At 50.5% G+C, this 19604-nt stretch overlaps 10 protein-coding genes across 10 annotated transcripts; 5 read left to right on the top strand and 5 right to left on the bottom strand.

Moving 5' to 3' along the window:
- Positions 1–243: 243 nt before the first annotated feature.
- On the bottom strand, positions 244–996 carry CC1G_00261 (U1 small nuclear ribonucleoprotein A; the record flags this gene model as incomplete). Its single annotated transcript, XM_001837073.2, has 3 exons — positions 244–251; positions 293–701; positions 757–996. 3 exons carry the CDS (start codon positions 994–996, stop codon positions 244–246), a joined length of 657 nt encoding a protein of 218 aa, XP_001837125.2.
- Positions 997–1301: 305 nt separating this feature from the next.
- On the top strand, positions 1302–2647 carry CC1G_00262 (longevity-assurance protein; the record flags this gene model as incomplete). Its single annotated transcript, XM_001837074.1, has 4 exons — positions 1302–1853; positions 1911–2201; positions 2255–2485; positions 2540–2647. 4 exons carry the CDS (start codon positions 1302–1304, stop codon positions 2645–2647), a joined length of 1182 nt encoding a protein of 393 aa, XP_001837126.1.
- Positions 2648–2993: 346 nt separating this feature from the next.
- On the top strand, positions 2994–4299 carry CC1G_00263 (vacuolar-sorting protein SNF7). The gene is made up of 5 exons (XM_001837075.2): positions 2994–3321; positions 3460–3637; positions 3747–3861; positions 3925–4036; positions 4093–4299. The coding sequence occupies exons 1-5, from the start codon at positions 3141–3143 to the stop codon at positions 4158–4160; spliced, it is 654 nt and encodes a 217-aa protein (XP_001837127.1). The 5' UTR covers positions 2994–3140; the 3' UTR covers positions 4161–4299.
- A 297-nt stretch (positions 4300–4596) lies between these two features.
- Positions 4597–5989, bottom strand: CC1G_00264 (NLI interacting factor-like phosphatase; the record flags this gene model as incomplete). Its single annotated transcript, XM_001837076.2, has 4 exons — positions 4597–4748; positions 4808–4922; positions 4980–5096; positions 5150–5989. The coding sequence occupies 4 exons, from the start codon at positions 5987–5989 to the stop codon at positions 4597–4599; spliced, it is 1224 nt and encodes a 407-aa protein (XP_001837128.2).
- A 117-nt stretch (positions 5990–6106) lies between these two features.
- On the bottom strand, positions 6107–8245 carry CC1G_00265 (sugar transporter; the record flags this gene model as incomplete). The annotated part of the gene is made up of 12 exons (XM_001837077.2): positions 7983–8245; positions 7908–7927; positions 7815–7858; positions 7702–7765; positions 7568–7653; positions 7504–7516; positions 7380–7449; positions 7177–7328; positions 6737–7100; positions 6557–6681; positions 6352–6492; positions 6107–6293 (listed from the first exon to the last, which is right to left on the bottom strand). Exons 1-12 carry the CDS (start codon positions 8223–8225, stop codon positions 6107–6109), a joined length of 1509 nt encoding a protein of 502 aa, XP_001837129.2. The 5' UTR covers positions 8226–8245.
- Positions 8246–8872: 627 nt separating this feature from the next.
- Positions 8873–10064, top strand: CC1G_00266 (hypothetical protein; the record flags this gene model as incomplete). Its single annotated transcript, XM_001837078.1, has 4 exons — positions 8873–9162; positions 9214–9238; positions 9297–9873; positions 9928–10064. The coding sequence occupies 4 exons, from the start codon at positions 8873–8875 to the stop codon at positions 10062–10064; spliced, it is 1029 nt and encodes a 342-aa protein (XP_001837130.1).
- A 118-nt stretch (positions 10065–10182) lies between these two features.
- CC1G_00267 (alanyl-tRNA synthetase domain-containing protein) lies at positions 10183–11885 on the bottom strand (the record flags this gene model as incomplete). The annotated part of the gene is made up of 4 exons (XM_001837079.2): positions 10183–10870; positions 10939–11273; positions 11325–11707; positions 11759–11885. The coding sequence occupies 4 exons, from the start codon at positions 11883–11885 to the stop codon at positions 10183–10185; spliced, it is 1533 nt and encodes a 510-aa protein (XP_001837131.2).
- A 169-nt stretch (positions 11886–12054) lies between these two features.
- Positions 12055–13879, top strand: CC1G_14620 (tartrate transporter; the record flags this gene model as incomplete). Its single annotated transcript, XM_002911143.1, has 11 exons — positions 12055–12139; positions 12198–12314; positions 12371–12392; positions 12447–12554; positions 12605–12690; positions 12744–12756; positions 12806–12875; positions 12929–13080; positions 13139–13519; positions 13566–13682; positions 13735–13879. The coding sequence occupies 11 exons, from the start codon at positions 12055–12057 to the stop codon at positions 13877–13879; spliced, it is 1296 nt and encodes a 431-aa protein (XP_002911189.1).
- Positions 13880–14375: 496 nt separating this feature from the next.
- CC1G_00268 (beta-mannosidase) lies at positions 14376–18012 on the top strand (the record flags this gene model as incomplete). The annotated part of the gene is made up of 20 exons (XM_001837080.2): positions 14376–14531; positions 14583–14613; positions 14670–14788; positions 14841–14860; positions 14913–15012; positions 15066–15154; positions 15206–15563; positions 15628–15760; positions 15816–15971; positions 16027–16035; positions 16095–16132; positions 16187–16280; positions 16331–16345; positions 16404–16616; positions 16669–16822; positions 16872–16920; positions 16973–17016; positions 17075–17183; positions 17262–17698; positions 17754–18012. 20 exons carry the CDS (start codon positions 14376–14378, stop codon positions 18010–18012), a joined length of 2583 nt encoding a protein of 860 aa, XP_001837132.2.
- A 126-nt stretch (positions 18013–18138) lies between these two features.
- CC1G_00269 (rheb small monomeric GTPase RhbA) lies at positions 18139–18957 on the bottom strand (the record flags this gene model as incomplete). Its single annotated transcript, XM_001837081.1, has 5 exons — positions 18139–18245; positions 18300–18391; positions 18444–18628; positions 18702–18841; positions 18897–18957. 5 exons carry the CDS (start codon positions 18955–18957, stop codon positions 18139–18141), a joined length of 585 nt encoding a protein of 194 aa, XP_001837133.1.
- Between the last annotated feature and the right edge of the window lie 647 nt (positions 18958–19604).

A 19604-nucleotide genomic window follows, 5' to 3' on the forward strand; every position in this document is an offset into this window, starting at 1 on the left:
GGAGGAGAAAATAAGAAAGATGAATCTAGTCGAGCATCGAATTACACACCGAACATTTGCCAACCTCACATGTATGATACGCTCATAACCCAACCCTTCTTCAGAGTGAACCCGTCCAATGCTTCTTTTGCTGTCACAGCGCGCTCTGGTGATTCAAAGATTACTTGGGCCATCTTCACTCGGGTGCCGTCTGGATTAGGTTGCGGGGACCACACGACCTGAATGGAGAGGATGCCTTGATATCTAGGATACTGTCAATGGACGAGCATCAAGGTAAGTGGGTGGCACTCACTGTTGGAAAAGGACGGACAGAACATCGTTCGTAACCTCTTGCGGTAGATTGGTGCACAGCAAGGTAGCGGTTGGCTGTTGAACTTGCTGAGGAACCGAGGTTGCATTGGCAACTTGATAAGGATTGAAGGTCCAATCAATTCAATCGTGGAAATGTACAAAATGGACATACATGCATTCGTCTGCTGTGCATTCGACGGTGCTTCGTCGTCGTCTTCAATCTCCATCTCCTCATCAGAACTCTCGTCCGATTTCTCCCTTTTGGCCTGCCGCTCATCAGATTTATCCTCGTCGCGTGTCCGCTTTCCGTTCTGGATGAGTGAGCTTGCATTGGCAGCGTTGGGCGGTACAAAGTTGGGGTCTTCGCGGGAGAGCGTCGCGTATGATTTGGTTTTAGCATATGTGATGCGCTTTTGGCTGACGTTCAGAGTTTTAGGTGGCGCATAGAGTGGGAAGGGTGCTCACCATGGGCTTGTCATAGAAGAGCATGCCTTCGCAGGCTCGCATAGCTGTGGTTGCACCAGCTAGATCTGCAAAGACGAGAAAAGCCTGTCCCCTCATCTTAGGGCCCTTTGAGGCGACGATATCAATGATCCTGCCATACGTCGTGAAGAGTGCGTAGAGCTGTGTTTTAAGCTCTTCCTTTGTTATTTTTTCATTGAGGTTATTGATGTAGAGGGTAGGATTTGGCTGTGAGTTTGCCATTTGGGAGTTGTGGAGGGAGAAGAGGGAGGAATGAAATGTTTCTCACGATTCGCGGAGATGATGATTGAAGTATTAGAGCGAGGGTCAGTTGTCTTGTCTTGCTCTAACTTGTCGCGTCAGAATCAAAAGACGACCACGTAGCGTCGTGTTCTTACTTTCTATCACTCTCTGAACCCTCTTTGGGTTCAAATCACCTTCCTTCCCAGCTCGTACCATTTATTTATCTCTTCCACCGACGAACGTGGTTCCCCCAGCTTTACATTCAGCCAACGTCCCCGCTCTCGTCGCTCCTTGCTCCTCCACACATGTTCTCCTTTCTCACTCAATCCTTGTGGCCAGCCCTTGAGGTTTTCACCCGCCTGTCCTACCCAACAGACCCGCCAGCGAACCCAGATTCCTTCCCCAATGCCCCCTACTACAGCACTGGCCAACAGGATATCTTTTTCATCATAACATGTATAGCCGTCATGGCTATCCTGCGCGACGCGCTGCGTCTCGGTGTCTTCGAACCCTTTGCTCGCTGGAAGCTCATGCGCGATCTCAGGAAGAGGAACATCGCGTCCGTCCCAGGTTCACCCGTCAAGGAGAAGCCGTCCACCAACGGCCACCTCAATGGTAATGGACACGTCGCTAACGGCAATGGTCACGCTGCGAACGGGAACGGGAAAACACACCATGGAAATGGCCACGCAGCCAATGGGAACGGTCACATCATCGGAAGCGGTTACTCAAGCCCCGCCTCTCTCGCTGGCAAGCCTACGACGAAACAGCTCAAGCAGGTCAACCGAAGCGTCCTTCGATTTGCAGAGCAGGGTTGGTCTGTCGTATATTATACCTTCTCGTGGAGTTATGGCCTGGTGAGTTTTTGTCCATTCTAAATTTAACTCTGCCATAACGCTTTTCCCCGCAAATAGTATGTGCACTACCACCTGCCCACCAAGGTCCTCCAACCCTCTGCCGTATGGAAGAACTACCCCCACATCCCCCTGGCATTACCTGTCAAGTTCTACTACCTGGTCCAGACCGCCTTTTACCTCCATCAAATTCTCATCCTCAATGCAGAGGCCAGACGGAAGGATTTCTGGCAAATGATGGCCCACCATATTATCACCGTTGGTTTGCTGGTCCTCAGCTACTTCACCAACTTTACCCGCGTGGGCTGCATCATCCTCCTTTTGATGGATACGTGCGATATCTTCCTTCCAGTACGTCGGGTGTTTTCTCGCCGCAGTTTACGCGCTCATCGTTCCATGATCAGTTGGCAAAAATGATTAGGTACCTTGAGGTCAGCCAGCTGGCTACCGATGTCATCTTTGGCTGGTTCATGGTGTCTTGGTTTGTAACCCGACACTTCCTATTTATTCTCGTCATTTGGTCTGCGGCTTATGACGCGACGAAATACATTCCTTTCGTGGTCGACCCTTCGAGAGGTTTCTACCTCACCAGGACCGCATATCTGGCTTTTGTTGGAATGCTTATCGCTCTTCAGGTGAGCCTTGTTCATTTCCCCTCTTTACCGTTGACCCTGACCGTTATTCTCTAGATTCTGCAGTGTATCTGGTTCTGGATGATCTGCCGGGTTGCTTACCGAGTTGTTACTGGAAGTGGTGCAGAAGATACCCGAAGTGATGACGAAATTGAAGCCGAGTAAGTTTATCGACCCATTTTTCTTGAGGCGACCGACAGCTAAACGAAGCTCGACAAGGAACGAACTTGACACGCAAAAAGACGAATAATTGTCACGTAGATCATAGCGTATAGATGAAGCTTACTTAACTTAATCTCCAACGCACTACATGCGTTAATCCTGTCAAGAACGACAAAGAATATATTGGACTTTTGGGTTGCTTTGGACGTCATTGAGGAGGGATCTTATCTTTGCGGTTAGGGGCCGTGGCCCGTGGCGGTGTCGGATACCTTCCTTATCGGGACCAATCGGTGCGGCTTCGGTCAGACTGACTTGGCCCGCTCGATAGAGCTTTCCACGACCACCATCACTTTCTCCTTCTACGACCTCTCTGCCGTTTCACTATATATTCACCTTTCTTCTTCTCTCTGCACACGACGACCTGTCTAGAACTGTAGTCCCCATACAATTAACGAACCGGAACTGCAACCATCCTCATTAGCCCGCAGCATCCTCCATGATGGCCAGTTTCATGAGCTACTTTGGGGCCCGAAAGGATCCAAAGAAAGCTGCCCGGGAGGCAATCGTATCCCTGAGACAGCAGCTGCAAATGATTGAGAAGAAGGAGGAGTACCTGCAGAAGAAGATTGAAGAGGAAATGAAGAAGGCCAGGGCGAACGCTGTGTCGAACAAAGCAGGTGCGTCGTTTAGACCCCTCCTATACTTGATGCGACAAGCGTAACTGACACTCTGCCTATTCATCTCACTTTCTACTCGTCTAACTGGCTCATGTCCAAATGAAATTTGGTGGAAATGCGGATCCGAATCGCGAACAGTTGCAACTGCTGCGCTGAAGCGGAAGAAGATGCACGAGACCGAGCTGGACCGATTAGCAGGGACAAGGTTACAACTGGAAATGCAAGTAAATACCCTCGAGTCAGCAAATCTAAATGCGGAGACGATGGCGGCTATGAAGACCGCTGCAAGCGCTTTGAAGAGTATTCATGGAGATATGTGCGTTTGGCCCGTTTTCCCCAACTCTGTAGCGTTGCTGATTCCTTCTTTGCTTGATTTCATTCCGGGCTACCCTTTGACGCCGCCTGCTTTTGTGTTTGGAATGAAGGACGCTGGACAAGGTTGATGCGACAATGAATGCTGTACAGGAACAGGCAGAACTTGCGAGGGAGATTGGAGAAGCTATCTCAAACCCTGTAGGAAGTGCTATGGACCTCGACGAGGTGCGCTAGGGTTTATTCATGAATGCGTGCAAAGTTGACTCAGGCATTATGTTGACTATCCAGGACGAACTCAAGGCGGAGCTGGAGGAGCTGGAGGAGGAGGAGCTGAACATGCGGTTGAGCGAGGCGGATCATGTACCGGTACACCTACCACCATCAGCGCAAGTGAAAGACAGTTCGTATCTTTCTCGCCTTTATATTGTGACGACCGCTGAATTGCAAATCATCTAGAACAGCCAGCTTTGGAGGACGACGAGGAGGCGCAGCTCAGGGAATTGCAGGCTGCATTGGCTATGTAGTATTGCATATGTTATCAAGGGTTTCGCGCCGTCCGCCATTTACAAGGTGTTTCTCTGGAGGCCATGGTATATACTCGGGCCTCTCCTTTTTTTTTATTTCGCTCTGTGTTTTAGTATCATCAATTTACCCGACAGCTCAATGGACCTGTATAACATTTCCTGCGTTAATGGCCCTTCATCAGCGTATTATCTAGGTAGGAATGAACGTGGATATAGATTCTAATGGCAACAAGATGGGGACGACACCACTCGAAAGCATAACAAGTTGACCCGATCTGGGAGATTGCGATTGAGAGGATATCGAATGTGTGATTAAATTAAAATGCTGGATGTTAAGCAGAGTAAATCGACATGCGATACAACTGGAGGTAAAGCATATAGCCCTATTGATATTAGGTTGCAAAAATTGTCCTTGGTGTGGATGTGATGAGGTTGGTCATGAATCGGAGCGACGTGATGCAACACAGCGAAGGCCGAGTACCCGACGGACGTCGGATGTGAACCGTAGGGAATCTAACACTGGGAGCAAGTCCAGAAGTGCCTCGTCGGTGGGGTCGTTAGTCCAGCCTTCTATTGGAATGCCGTTCGCTAGACGTGAGGAAACGAGGTGAGCGTCTGATCACTATTGCACCCGTGGAACATGTCACCTTCGTTGACGCTATAACTTATCGGAGAGTTATCTATCAGACAAACTCTAGAAAGGTCCGCTTCGATTATTGACAGGTCTTTGGTATATGTGCCGTTGGGGAGCTGCGTGCAAGACTGGAGGTGATGGCGTCAGATAAAGATTGGCTGTGGATACAGAAGCTCAAGTCTTACGTCGCGGAAGAAACGGTTTGACAAAATTCCAGTTCCAGCATCTAACCAGTCAATAACGGGGTCTGCATACTCTTGCATAGATGCTGTAAATATAACGAGAGTGTACCAGCCAGATACCTGTAGGAATTGTTTCAATAAATATACTCCAGAACTCGAAAGAGCAGACGCACCGTTCGAAGAAAGAAATCGACAAAGGGGCGCTTGTAGACATGGTACAATGTGCTCTTTCCGTTCAGTACGACCTCTACCATGCGTCCTGCGGGCTTGTTTCCACGACCAATAAAACCCCACCCCCCTTGCGATGGCATAGGCCGCGAGGTCGAATGTATCAGAGTTTCATCGAGATCAAGGACAAGTGTCTTTGGGAGGAATGGCGATTTCTTCGTGGTTAGAACCGGAGTAGCCTGTCGCGAAGGTGTTCCAGAGACCGGTGTCGATGAAGACGATGATTCGCTTTGAAGCAGGTGCTCTGTGTCGGGTGATAGGTGGGACTGTGATACAGATGGAGACAGTGGCGGTTCTGGGGCAATTGAGAATGCCCGCCCTTTTCCCTTCTCGTCTGGTGGTGAAATCTCAATGGCGACGATAGCCTTGCGCCAGCTGAGAGCGCTGAAAGCGTCCAAATGTCCTAAGAATGACGTCCAGACGGCCTTGAGTTTGTGCCAGACAACGAGAAACACGCGCAGGAAGAATATTTGGTTGATGACCGACTCGAGGTCATGTTTCGAGCGGGACTGTGGCAAGGCGTCGACGTTGACATCGACCTGTGCTGCGGACGAGGATGTCGGTGGATGTTGTTGTCTTGATATTGAAGGAAAAGAGGGCGAAGAGTGTGAACGCTGTGGTCTGGATCTGGGAGCGAAGAGAAAAGACTTTGTGGACCAGGTATTGACTCTCTGGAGGTTGGCTGCGTCGTTCTGGGAGAAGCGGTCTGATGTTGGGGTCGACGGCGGGGCCCGTGGGGCAGCGAGGACGTCGAACTGGCGAGCAACATAAGCGAGACTGTTCATGGACTCTCAGCGCTGCTACACGCGGTGACGGGTAAGACTCAACCCTCTTCTTTATTTATTCAATTATGTAAACTCCACTTCCGTTTTGTACACTATTTGCCCCAATCCCCACAGTCATCACACTATGTACCGGAATCCCCGGCTCTTCCCTCCCTTCTCCTTTTCCACTTCCTCCAGTTTCTTATTTTGCCTCAGTAGCTCCTGTTTGAACAGCCAACACATAACTATCGCTGCCCCCGACGTCGCAATGCAGATTCCATACGACTTGCGGTACGTCGGCCCCCATGCCGACGGCCACACATACCTGTGAAATTCACCGCCTGATCAACTTCAATTCCCAACCATAACAGTCACACACGTACGACCCGGCAATGTTTCCTAGCTGCGAAAACGCGTTTATCAGTGCAAGTGCTACAGCACGTTTCGACGGCGGACGCGGGAACGAGTTGCTAATCCATGCGTACAGCACCACGAAACCGGCGTACGACTGGGCCATCAGGAATCTGCGATACAACCGTGCGTCCGTTCAGCACAACCCACATGCGAAAATACCTCGATGCAACTCACAAGGAGATGTATCGGGCTGCAGTGTTCATAGTAGACACTGCAATGATGAACCCGATTATCCCTACCCCAAAGGACCCCACAGCGTGATAAAACCGTTCTTGGACCCGATCCGAATGCCTATTGCCCTGTTCAGTTTCGACAGCATCTGCACATCTGACGCTATACTCGCCTTGCCAGTACGAAGGAGACCAGCGCAGAAAAGGCGAATGGAGGTGCACAGAGGAGTAGGGTCACGGTCCGATTGTACCCCAGCGTCGCAGTCAAAGTCGGGAAATACGCGTTGAACGACAATGCAACAACTTGCGATGTCAGGGCCACTGCAATCCACCAGACCCTCCAATCAGAGGCTGCGAGCCACAGTCCGTTACCTTGTCCCTCTGTCTGGTCTTCATCGCCGACCCCTGCGTCTTCCTCCATCCTCCGGATGGCCAACGCACGTTCTTGCGGCGATAACCATTTCGTCGTCGTTGGAAAATCTGGCAGGACAAAAACGGCAATTATTGCTACTGCAATTGTAACAGCGCCTTCGATATAGAAGAGCCACCTGAATCCCCACATCCACGTCCGAGGTTTGAGCTAAGGACACTAGCAGGTATATCTCCAACGTTGGAGTCACTTACCTCCATGCCGCATGCCCAAGCTTTCCCTCCATACCGCTCAGGATTCCCGATGCCATCAGGGTTCCGAATGCGTTGCTTATGATGTTGCCACAATATAGAATAGCTGTTCGGAGTCCAAGCTCGTCCCGCTTGTACCATTTGGACAGCAGGAACTACGCTTATTGATCAGGAAGGTAATTGGCCATGCTATCTCTCTCACCCACCAATGCACCAGGGAAGAAGGCCGCTTCAACGAATCCGAGGAAGAACCTTGTCAGGAGCGCACCCACGAAGCTACAAGATCGCCGTTAATCAAACGAGTGATTGGCTGCACCTCATGCTACACACTTGTGCGTTATTCCTGTACGATCGTCAGAGTTCGCATCCATTTTTAACTTTGCCTGTAACGTACCCGTCAAACAGGAGATGGCACCCCATAAAGCCATGCAAAAGGGCAGGTACAAGCTCGGCTTTCCGATCCAATTTAGGAACATGTTCCTAGTCGAGAGTTAGGGTGATGACACGGTGAATGGACAGGCGCCTTACGATGGAATCTGCATGATAATGTATCCTACATAGAGGATGGAGAGAAGAGTCGCGAACTGCTGGCCTGCCAGCTGTCAGGACGAGGGAGAGGGTAGCGACTTTTCAAAACTCACCTTGCAACCCAAGATCCTCTTCAAACCCCTGCAATCGGGCGGCTCTAAACTGCATGTCAAGCCTGCTTACTCCGAGACAGAGTGTCCACCCACGCTGCATTGTTTCTGTCAATCTAATAAAAGGCCATTGAGTGCACTCATTTGGTCCGATGACACTCGTATACCCACATAATTCAGAATGTAAATCAAGATCAAGATGCTCATTCGGAGGTCCAGTTTCAGCAGGAACCGTTTCTCGAGCTTCTTTCTTGCCTCAGTGCCTCCAAACTCTGCATCTTTGCCTTCCTCGATATTCTGGGAGATCGATGACGACTTTTCTCCCCCGCTCACGGAATCGTGAACGGAACCAGTGGGTTGAGTGCAGTGCGCCCCCTTCTCGGGATCGCTGGAGTTAATTGGACCAGAAGACATTATGACTGACCAGGGAGATGAATGACGGGGGAAGAAGAGCAGTATGAAAGCTTAGATAGTGGACCACGTATGTCTTTTAAATTCTCGGGTTAACCTGTAGAAGCTAGGTCGCACGATTAACGTCGCGAATTCGAATTCGAAGTCTTGCGGCATGTGTGATGAAAGAAGTGGAAGCACCTGTCCCAAGTTGTGGCCACCCTGGCAGCTGTGGTCATTCTGTTTGACAGGTAGCCTCTCTAGCATGTGGTCTACTGCCTCATGTCCTCCAACGCTCCAAGCTCCGCATTTACACACTTCTTTCGCGAGGAACGACTCGGAAAGGCGAGCGGTAATCTATTTTTAGCACATCTCCGTCATGCGATCAATAGCCAAGCCGATTCTCGGATCGCCCAAGTCACGTGATCTGAGTAAAACCATCAACGCGTCTGGCGCGTGTTGTTCTCTTGGCGTTAAACAAGGAAATAGGCTTGCCGTCGGGAACTTGAAACTCAACGGTCATACTTATCCGGTACTCGTAATTTTCGTCGTTTGGAACCTGATTACGGACTGGAAACACGACCCCAGAATAACTGGAAACCCCCCGAGTACAATCTTTGAACTTATTTCGACTACCAAGCTAGCAGCAATCGACTACCAAGACCCGAGACATGGATCGCCTTATACAACCGAGACGGGTTCCCGTAGAGGTTCAAGAGCAGATCAAGTCGGCCGTTCGTAACCTCCCAAAGCTAGGGAAACATGACGTGGAGGAAGATGAAATATGTGCAATCTGTTTGACACCATTTTCGGCTATCCTCGCGGAAGCAGATGCAGCGAATGGAGTTGAGGCACCACCAAGTCAACCCGTACCAGGAAGTTACATCGAGGACGAAGAGGGCGAGTGTTTGGAAGGGATCACGAAGGTAGATGTCTGCGGACATAGATTTTGTCGGCGAGAGTAAGTACTTCGACACGCTGAGCTTGCCTCCAATTGACCTTGCCCCGGTAGCTTGTCAGAGTGGATCAAGGGTTTTGTGCGTACCTCTTCAGCTGTCCTGAAAGGTCATGGCTGACTGACTCCCCTTGGTCCAGCATGGGAGCTGTCCTACGTGTCGACAGCCCTTCTTGGACATCCGTTTCCCCTCCGAGACAGACGACGAGTCGTCAGACGGTGGTGAATATGTCCCCACGGAGGACTTTGAAGATGAAGACGACACCTTCGAGTTCACCGACGGTTTCAGTGAAGTCGACACTCCTGATGTCGATATAGTTTTGGAGGATTATCTCCAACACCAGACAACTGGCGCCGATGATGACGCTGTCTCAATATCTAACCTCACGGAACAAGGAACAGAGTTAGGTTCGGATGCCTGGGTACCTGGACAAGACGAGGTTTCCGAAACTTCGCCCGAAGAAGACGATGACTTCCCGGGCTATGAGGGAGACTTGGGCTCGCAAGCGTCCGAACCCGACTTCACCGAGGTCGACCTTTATCCCCCGACGCTGTACACAATGCCGCTAGATAGCGATGACGAGCTGGATGGCGATTATGTCCCAATGGACGAAGACTCGGATTCCGATATTTCAGAACCGAGTTTCTACTTTACCGACCGGGAATCTGAAGGCATGTCTTCAGAGCCAGATGACCTAAGTATTGAGGAGATATACTGTACGTCTGTTTCTACTTTGGAATGGGATTTTCATGCTGAATCTCCCCTTGCAGCCGGAGTGCGATTTGAAGAGACCGACGGCCATGTCTCTGTACATGATATGGAGGACGACATGGATCTCCCAGACCACGAGAAGAGGCTGAGTCCTGCAGACAGTTCTGCGGGAATGCCATCTTCAAGTAGGAAATAAATTTTATCCGTAATTTTCATATATCCAGTTCAGAAGGGTGTTCGCCGGGTTACCATCGCGTTTGTAAACATATATCCATCCATGTATCAAACAGTGTACCATAGCATCTACTTTAACTTTATTGCTTTAAGCCTTGGAGGATTTCTGCTACAACCTTGCCTTCCTTTGTTTCCTTCCATACTCCAATGTACTTTCCACTCCATTTTGTCCCTTTACCTCCGCCTTTGACACCCAGACCAGCTTTGAGGAGGTCTCCTGTGGATTTGACGAGATCACCATTGGAGCTTGTAACAAGAACCGTTGTGACGCTCGTGCTGGTTTGACTCGAAGGAGAGGACGTCAGAACGAAAACGAAGGGAGTTGAGTGGAGGTTGCTCGCTGTCGCAGTGGAGAGAACAGATGTAGCGATGGAGGAAAGGAAGCCGAGAGGGTTGGCTGAATCCTCCGTCCTGTGCAAGTGATGAGAGAATACACTCTTGTACGCTTTTTCACTTGCCAGTTTCTGCACCAGGTCTTGTGCGATACGCCCAGCCAGTTCAATTTCAAGTTCTCCAACACGCTTATCTGCCCTCTTCCGGTCATCTATAACCTGACCTAGGCGTTCGGGGAGCAGAGGTGCACCGCAACTTAGCAAGGCAGCGGACTGTGTTAATAGACCGTGACTTTTCGCAAGGTGATCTATGAGACGAGGGCCCGCAAGGAAATACAACCTCGCCGAGGTCGTAGAAGATCTAGACAGCGCTTCGGTGTGGGGAAGAAGGAAGAGTTGAAGGTTGTGGATGCTCGGCAGATGGGTACCACAACATCTGTGTTGCAGGCATTGGAAGCGTTTTGGTCATATGGGCGGGACTGATAATGGCAGAGAGCAACATACGGGTTCCTATCAACTCCTTCAATTACCACGATACGTTTGACGCCCCCGGTGTAATCGTCTGGAAGCCCTTTCCCAACGGACCGCGAGTTAGCAGGGTCTGTAGGTCGCGGCTGGCTTTCCTCGAGTACATCAACCTCAACATGTACGCGTCGGCCTTCGAATACCAGACGGTTGGCTTCGTTCTGGACGGCCAAAATCTCGTCTGAAGTGAGGCCACGAGGGACTTCGACATAGCATGGGGCTGGATAACTCGTCAAAGACCATGAAAGTGTTGGAAGGTTCAAGCGAGTCTCCAGCAGTGCAGAAAGCAAGTGCTGGGACGTGTGCATTGACATCTATCGGGACACTGTCAGTGTGGCTAACATGTCCGACATAAATATACCCACATGGTCATAGCGCTTGTTATAATCTTGATCGTCAAGAGTTACCGTCACTGTCGTGCCCGGCTTAAAGGTTTGCAACACCCCGTCAACATCTCCACCAGGTATCTCGACATAGTGCACAGCGTGACCTCCCTGGCGCTTGGCTTGCAGTACGCTCCAGAGCTTGTCCCTTCCTTCAACCAATATCTTGCCCGTATCGGTAGGCTGACCTCCTCCTTCGGGGAAGATGACTGTGTCATGAAGGACGAGCTCGAGGATTGGCCCAGGTGGGAGGGCAGGGGCGATCACAGCCTTCTTCCCAGTTTTATTCTTATCCTTGCCAGATGTGGAGTTGGATAAGGTGGCCTGTACAACGGACGTGACCAGAGTTCGCTGCAGCGGGTCTCCTGGAAGATCATCAATAAGTTGTTTTTTCACATCGGTTCTCGTCTACTTGCGTTGACAAGCAAGAAGCCCAACTGGGACTGAAACGCTCGTGTCAGTAGGGACGACAAGCTGTGACGATACGATCCTATGGTAGTCTGGCGGAGTTGTAGGTTTCAGAAGAATAGCTGTTGCTGCCATAGTCGTGGTTGAGAAACGAGTCAGAAATCCTGGGCGCTTCGGGTGATGATTAGGCGGGCCGCGATTGTGCCGGGATCATGGCCTTTACGAGGTTTGGCTTCCCGGAGTTCGCCCACGTTATGGCAGACAATCCCACCCTTTGGCTAATTCGGCCTTCTCTCGCACCACGATGAGGGGAGAAGGACATCCCATCCAACCGTCTTACAGGGATCCCTTAGAACAGCCGCTGTTAGCGGGGAGCAATGCTGGCCATGGTAAGTACTGACCTCAACAGCTCCCTCCGCGGACAACCTTGCTCAACAGTCGACCTAGACGACCCAGAGGTGTTTGGCCTCGACGATGCAGGAAAGAGAGAACAGCTGGAACGTCGCCTAGTCAGGAAACTAGACGCAAGGATGTCCATTCTGATTGTCATCTACATCCTAAACTGTAAGCGCACCCTTGTTGACTCCGGGAGGCATCTCTTAACCAGGTTACACGGGTAGACATCGATAGAAACAACGCAGCGTGCGTAAGACGATACCTTCAGTATTTTCTTTAAATGCTAACTGTTTCTACCAGAGCGGCGAGGTTGCATGGCTTCCAGGGCGACTTGGAGCTCGATGACAAGCAATTCGCGAATGTTTTGTCAATCCTCTACGTCGGCTACTTTATTATGCAAGTTCCATCGTAAGCTCAACACGATGCGAAGGAGATCCCCCAAGTAATCTCCGTGACAGGAATATCTATCTCAATCACTCTGGAAGGCCTTCCATCTATCTACCGTCCTGCATGGTCATTTGGGGAGGCATATCCATGGCTACAGGTGGGACTCACTTTGCTATGTAAAGTCCTTACATCTCATCATTAATCTTACAGGCTTGGTCACGAAGTAAAGCTGCTTTTTCTGCTCCTTCTGCTACGTATTGAACGACTGTCAGTTACTTTGGCGTCTTGTGTGCCCGGTTCCTTCTGGGTTTCGTCGAGGCTGCCTTCTATCCTGGCGCTCTTGTAGGTTCTCGCGGATAGGTTGCAACCTCGCGCCACTGACACTCTGACTACAGTTCATGATTTCTCGGTGGTATAAACGCTCCGAGCTGTCACAACGGATGGCTCTGTTGTCCTGTGGTTCATTGATCAGCAACGCATTTGGTGCGTTAATCGCCTCAGGAATTCTGGAGTTGATGGATGGGGTCATGGGGCTGAATGCGTGGAGGTACGTATGTTAGGGCTCAAAATTAAATGAAGCCTCCTTTCTAACATCCCGTTATCAGATGGCTGTTCTTCGTCGAAGGAGGCTTGACTGTGTTGGTCGCCATAGGCTCGATTTTCATATTACCCGACTTCCCGGAGACTACAACTGGCTGGCTCACGCCGGAAGAGAAAGACCTGGCCATTCAACGCATGGTGGAAGACTCCGGGGGACATGACGTGCGAAAGCAGTCTACAGAGTTATTGTCTGGGCTGAGACTAGCTCTTGGTGACCCTAAAGTGTGGTGGCTTACGTTTGGCCTCTGCAATCTGGTGGTTGCTCTCTCTTTCCACGCTTATTTCCCAACCTTGGCCGACACACTAGGGTTTAGCCCAACCATAAGTCTCCTTCTCTGTGCGCCCCCGTGGTTGGTTGCAACAGTGATAGTCCTATATATCACTAGGTATGCAGGTGACACTCCCATGCAACTATGCTAATTGTTACACCAGGATATCCGACCAACGTGGTGAACGGTGTCGGTACATCATATTCTCCATCTCCATCGGAATGGCTGGCTTCGCGATCTCAATGCTTACTATGAATCTGTTTTGGCGGTATCTATCGCTGTACGTCCTATGTCTGTCACTAGCGGTGACAGCCCTAATGCTCCGCCACCAGCTTCTTCATGACAAGCTCCTATGCCGCCTTCGCTTGCATGCTAGCTTGGGCGAGCAGCTCAGCTTCTCATCCTCCTGCCAAACGAGCGGTAGCGCTTGCTTTCATGAACTGCATCTCGCAGCTGGGGAATGTCGTGGGGTCGTAAGTAGTTGGTTCTTTCTATATGAGCATCCACTCACCTGTGCACAGATACATGTGGCCCAGTGCATGGGGCCCAAGTTACAGAAAGTCCTACTTCCTATGTATCTGTGCAAGCTCAGTAGTCCTGTTGTTCGCACTGTTCTTCCGACGCCACCTATCTAAGCTTAACAGCGAAGAAGAGGCCAAAGAGAGAAGAACTGGGTCAGAGCAAGGGTATCGATATATGCTTTGAGAGTTACAATTTCGGTTTCCCTTGTCCTCCATCCGACTCCCAATTCTTATCATACGTCTCGATATGATCTGCCTCGTCCGGCGCGGTCACCCGCGGTCAGAGTGGTTGCTTGGCGAATGGGACAGCTAGGAGAAATATCGGAGGCACGTCTTTGCTCCGTGCTTCTACATCATTCACCTGACCGCTTTCAAGCCGCTTCAAATATATAACGACTTCTACGTAAGTATTGCCTTTGACCTTGCATTTCGTGCAATCTCGCCAAATAGCTATGGCCCTCGCTGCAAAGAGCCGACCCTTGCAAGAGTGGTCGTTCACCCAGGTTGGAGGTGGACAAGGGACGAAAGATGGCGAATGGCTCTCTGCGTCTTCATTTCCAACGACTGTACATGTAGAGTTACTGAACTTGGGCCGGATTCCTGATCCTGTGAGTATTCTTGTCCCTCTCTCGAAGGTCTCCTGCTCATGACAAACGTAGTTTCTGGGTTTGAATGAATGGGATGTCCAATGTACTGGTTCCTGACGGTCTGCCCAGAAGTCTCGATGATAACCGCGGTTTGAATAGGGGTCGGCGAGGCGGAATGGAAGTTCAAATCAGCTTTCCAGGTCACCGAAGACGAACTCTCTGCTCCCAATGCGGACTTGGTGTTTGAAGGGTTGGACACGTTTGCCACAGTGACATTGGTGAAGATGGTCAACTACCCCTTCTTTTTGCTCGGCTAACCTCGAGATGCAGAATGGGAGACAAATCCTGCAGTATACAGTCTTCCCTCGCCTTCAATGAATTGTACACTCATGATCTGAACAGGACGACCAACCAGTTCATTTCGCACAGAGTTCCAGTTAAGGATATCTTGAAGGCCGGGTCCAATGACCTTTTGCTACACTTCGAAAGTGCTTTTCTCAAGGTAAAAAGGGATCACAATGTTCGACTATCTTCCTATTCTGATACCGTTCTTAGGGTCGTGATATTGAAAAAGCGAACGGGGGTAAATTACACCTGTGGAACGGAGATTCTAGCCGTCTTCATGTCAGAAAGGCCCAATACAAGTTGGTCTTAGTCACAGTCAGTGTGGTTTCCTCTGCTAACCCGTGATTTAGCTATGGCTGGGACTGGGGCCCAGTTCTCATGACAGTCGGGCCTTGGAAGCCGATCTACCTCCAGACCTACTCCTCTAGGATCGAAGAGATCGACGTTCGTACGGTGGTATCTGAAGACTTGGCTGTCCAGTTCTCTGCTACTGTTGGAATATCGGACCCTGCGAGCTTTGCGGGATCCGTTCAGTTGGAACTGCGGAAACCCAACGGGGAAGTACAACACTCGCAATCCCTTCAAATCTCCGAAAGTGGAAGAACTGTGCACACCTCGTCTTTTGCTCCCGGTGAATTGGAACTGTGGTATCCTGTGGGCTATGGTGCTCAGCCACTGTACACTGTTGAGGTGAAGATAGTTGCTCAGGTACTTCTTTTCTTTTTCACTTTTACAACCTCTTCTGATGCTATTCTTTCACTCGTTCACCTAGTGCGGTGACGTGGTAGACAAGAAAGAACAAACCGCTGCCTTCCGCCGCGCGCGTATCGTACAGGAACCGCTGACCGAAGCCGAAGGGTTGACGTTCCTGTTCGAAATTAACAACATCCGCATCTTTTGCGGCGGTGAGTACTGGCCATGATCGACCGAGTCTCCAGTAGCCAACCTCCCTCTCTCCAGGTTCAAATTGGATCCCAGCCGACTCTTTCCTTACTAGACTTACTGACAAACACTATCGGCGATGGCTCGAGCTACTGGTCGCTGGGAATCAGAACATGATTCGCGTATGGGGAGGAGGCATTTATGAGGCCGATGCCTTCTACGATATCTGTGACGGTAAGTCGGATGTCCACTACTTGGTGAATAAACTGACAACCGGCTTTCATGGCAGAGCTTGGGAGTAAGTCAAATCACACAAAGGCGGTCTCGTGAGCTTCACCCATGACACCATCTTGACAGTTCTTGTCTGGCAAGATTTCATGTTTGGATGCGGTCAGGTATTTGTCGCCTTGATCTCCCCGGGTGAATGATGCTAAGGAGATCACTGTCAGTACCCGGCGTACGACTCCTTCGTCGACTCTGTCCGAGAAGAAGCCGTGCAAGCTGTTAAGCGTCTGCGCCACCACCCATCCGTCGTCATCTGGGGTAAGTTCAACCTTTTCGTTACTACTGCTTGACTAACGCCGCTATGGCAGCTGGCAACAACGAAGGTAGGGTCGCGTTCGCGAGTGTGGGGTGCTGTCTGAACTCTGATCACTCGAATCAAAGATTATCAAGTGGCCGAGTCCTACAACCTCGAGTTAGACTATTCAGATGAGTCTGGAGACTATAGGAACACTACGTTCCCTGCTCGGTACATCTACGAGCGAGTCCTTCCGGAGGTGGTGGAGAAACACACCGACACCTTCTATCACCGCGGCTCTCCCTACAGTGGCCAAGGCAAACCGACTACCGATCGAACCGTTGGTGATATTCATCAATGTAGGGTCACTGGTTTTCACTGTTTAGGATGGCCTGCCAACCTCGTTCACAGGGAATGTATGGCATGGATCTCAAGAGCCGTGGCATAATTGGGATATCTTGGCCGGTCGATTTGTTTCTGAATTCGGTATGCAAGGTTATCCGAATATTCGCACCGTTGACTACTGGTTGGACGGTGACAAAAGCCAGAGATACCCGCAGTCAAGGTAAATGTGCGGTCTGCTCATCCGACGACCTAGCCCTAAATCAACCCAGAGTATGCAATAACCACAACAAGGCAGACGGCTTCGAAAGAAGACTGGAGGTTAGTGCTCAATTAGTACCTGATAAACCTTGCTGACCTGCCCGGACGCTAGTTATACCTCATGGAGAACTTCAGGCATGCCTTCGACATCGAGAGGTATGTGAATGCACCGATGCTTTTCGCCCAAGATCCGTGTTGATAGAGTGGGAATTAGCTATGTCTACTATACCCAAATTATGCAAGCAGAGACGCTGGCTTCCGCATATCGGCTGTGGCGTCGCAACTGGAAAGGTAGAGGAAAAGAGCTTACTGCCGGAGCTCTGGTTTGGCAGGCAAGTCCTTCCATTAATTAGCCTTTATAACTCCGTGAACGTCGCTCACTTACTCTCGTGTCGGAATAGATTAACGACTGCTGGCCGGTGACTTCATGGGCCATCGTGGACTACTTCCTACGACCGAAGCCAGCCTACTTCGCCATCGCACGAGAACTTCGGCCATTCGCTGTGGGGATGACGCGCAAAGAGGTCACCACCTTTGAAGATGAGCGTTCTGCGGTCAACTTCAAGATTTCGACGGTCCTGGAAGTGTGGGGTGCAAACAGCACCCTAATGGACAAAGAGGTTACACTTGAAGTTAAAGCTTTCGAATTGGACTCCGACTGGACGGAGAAGTGGGACGCGAGAGTCACACTGGCTGCGAATGCGAGCACTGAGCTATTCAAGGGAGACTTGCCTGGCCAGCCGGTGAGGACTAAGAAGAGCGAGGTACCCAAGGCAATCGTGATCTGTGCTCGGTTGTTGGACGCAGACGGAAGCGTTCTGGCCAGGTACTCGAATTGGTACGGTGTTTGCATTGGCGTTAGCCCTGTTCGCATGGCTAATTTCGTTGTCCAGGCCCGAGCCTTTCAAATTCATCAACTTCCCACCCATACATTCGTTGGGTCTACAGGTCACCGTTCAAGAAGACGGCGAGACAATCAAGCTGGAGACAGACAAACCAATCAAGGGAATCGTGCTCGATGTCGACGGAGACGATGTCCAATGGAGTGATCAGGGCATTGACCTCGTCCCGGGCGACCCTCAGACGATCAAGGCAGTGGGCTTGAAGGGACGCTCGGTCAAAGTTAGATTCCTGGGCGATGGAACCGCGTGAATAAGTCTATGTAAATACACGTACGTGAAGTGCAAAGATAAAGTGTAAAATCCCAATAAATCTATGTAACAACAGGTCGGAGCCACAATTAAACCCCAGATGCAAAAGGAACGTCGGTGGATAAATCTACATGATGTTGCAAGATTTGGAGGAAGTATGCTGAGTGCTGTTGTTGCTGTTACGGGCAGCGCTCTTGTTCTCGATTTCGGACAGGCAGAGTTCAAAGACCTTGCCTAAAGTGTGGCATGAGATGGGGTCTGGAAGCCTTCTAACGCACCACTACTCACCGACATTGATATCCAACTTCGCGCTGGTCTCAATCCAAGCTGCGTTACACGACCTGGCCAACTCTTGTCCCTCCTTTTCATCAATCACACGGCTATGTCACTAAATGAGAATAGAGACCGGTGAGAGCATGGAAACCGACGTACTTGTTTTTCAAATCGCACTTTGAACCCACTATCACGCAGGGGATCTGTTTGACGCCACAAAAGTCGGTGACCTTGTCGTAGATGATTTGAATCATGTCGAAGGATGCTCTCGAGGTTATGGAGTAGACGAGAACGAAACCATGAATGCCGATGGCGTGTTTACCGCTCAGAATCGAGAATTCGTCCTGATCAACGGATAGAATACGGTGTCTTGAGTAATTGCCTGGTTAATCACTGGGCAAGGTGGAATCCACTCACCTGGCCGGCAGTATCTATGATATCACATTGGAACTCGACGCCTTGGTGACAAACTTTTTTGGAGAATGTGTTCTCTATTGTTGGATAATAGGACTCGACAAAATGGCTGTCGATGAATTGGAGAACCAAGGACGACTTCCCTGCGGCATAAGTTAGTTGCGCGTGAGGATGGAGAAGCGTAAACAAGCGACATACCGACCGAGCGCGACCCAAGCACGGCGATTTTTCGTCTTCTGAATTTGTCTGCACTGGCCATGGTGGTAAAGAGAAGTCGGGGTGAAGGAGTGGCCGTTTAAGAGAGAAAGAAAGTAGGTTATGCTCGAGCAGCAAAAGCGCCGTTCCACGGTATCTCCGCGTGTTGAAGGCGACAATCGATGATGGGGAATGTGAGGAGGTCTTGCTTTATGCAAGGACTAGCAGGTTCATGGTGGACGTATTAGAGAGAGAGAGGGTCAGGCATGATGGCGTCGTGGCGATCAATGCGTAACGTTGGAGAGGAATTTTTTCACCGAATCTCGCTCGGAGATTCAGCGAAAAGAGCAGATGGTGGCCTGATGACCTGAATCCCTGCCGAATATGCCTGGGTAACTTGGAGGATGAAGCCAGCCGATGTACGTCTACATGTCCAAATGTAGACTTTTTCGGACCGAGATTGTCCTGGATCCATGGAGATTAAAGAGCCAGTTGGGGTGCCACGACGCCGCCTGGGGGAAAATAGAGATTCATGGTATTGGCTGGCCGGAACTCGCAGGACATGCGCTGATAGAACAATGCGATGCGAGTCCTTCGAGTCGGGAGCTTCGACGGCGACTGAAATCACTCGGTCATTATTTCTCGTCGTTGGGGCGCCACAATCCCGGCGCAACTACGCGAACACGACCGTCGCGGATGAACTTCGAATTC

The sequence above is a fragment of the Coprinopsis cinerea genome (genome assembly GCF_000182895.1).
Source record: "Coprinopsis cinerea okayama7#130 chromosome 5 map unlocalized cont3.5, whole genome shotgun sequence".
Lineage (NCBI taxonomy): Eukaryota > Fungi > Basidiomycota > Agaricomycetes > Agaricales > Psathyrellaceae > Coprinopsis > Coprinopsis cinerea.

What these genes read in the sequence shown, in the direction of transcription:
- CC1G_00263 (XM_001837075.2), top strand. Translation starts at nt 3,141, where the DNA reads ATGATGGCCAGTTTCATGAGCTACTTTGGGGCCCGAAAGGATCCAAAG. An exon ending in CGCTGTGTCGAACAAAGCAG is followed by an intron (nt 3,322 to 3,459) that starts GTGCGTCGTTTA and finishes AATCGCGAACAG; the next exon opens with TTGCAACTGCTGCGCTGAAG. An exon ending in ATCAGCGCAAGTGAAAGACA is followed by an intron (nt 4,037 to 4,092) that starts GTTCGTATCTTT and finishes CAAATCATCTAG; the next exon opens with AACAGCCAGCTTTGGAGGAC.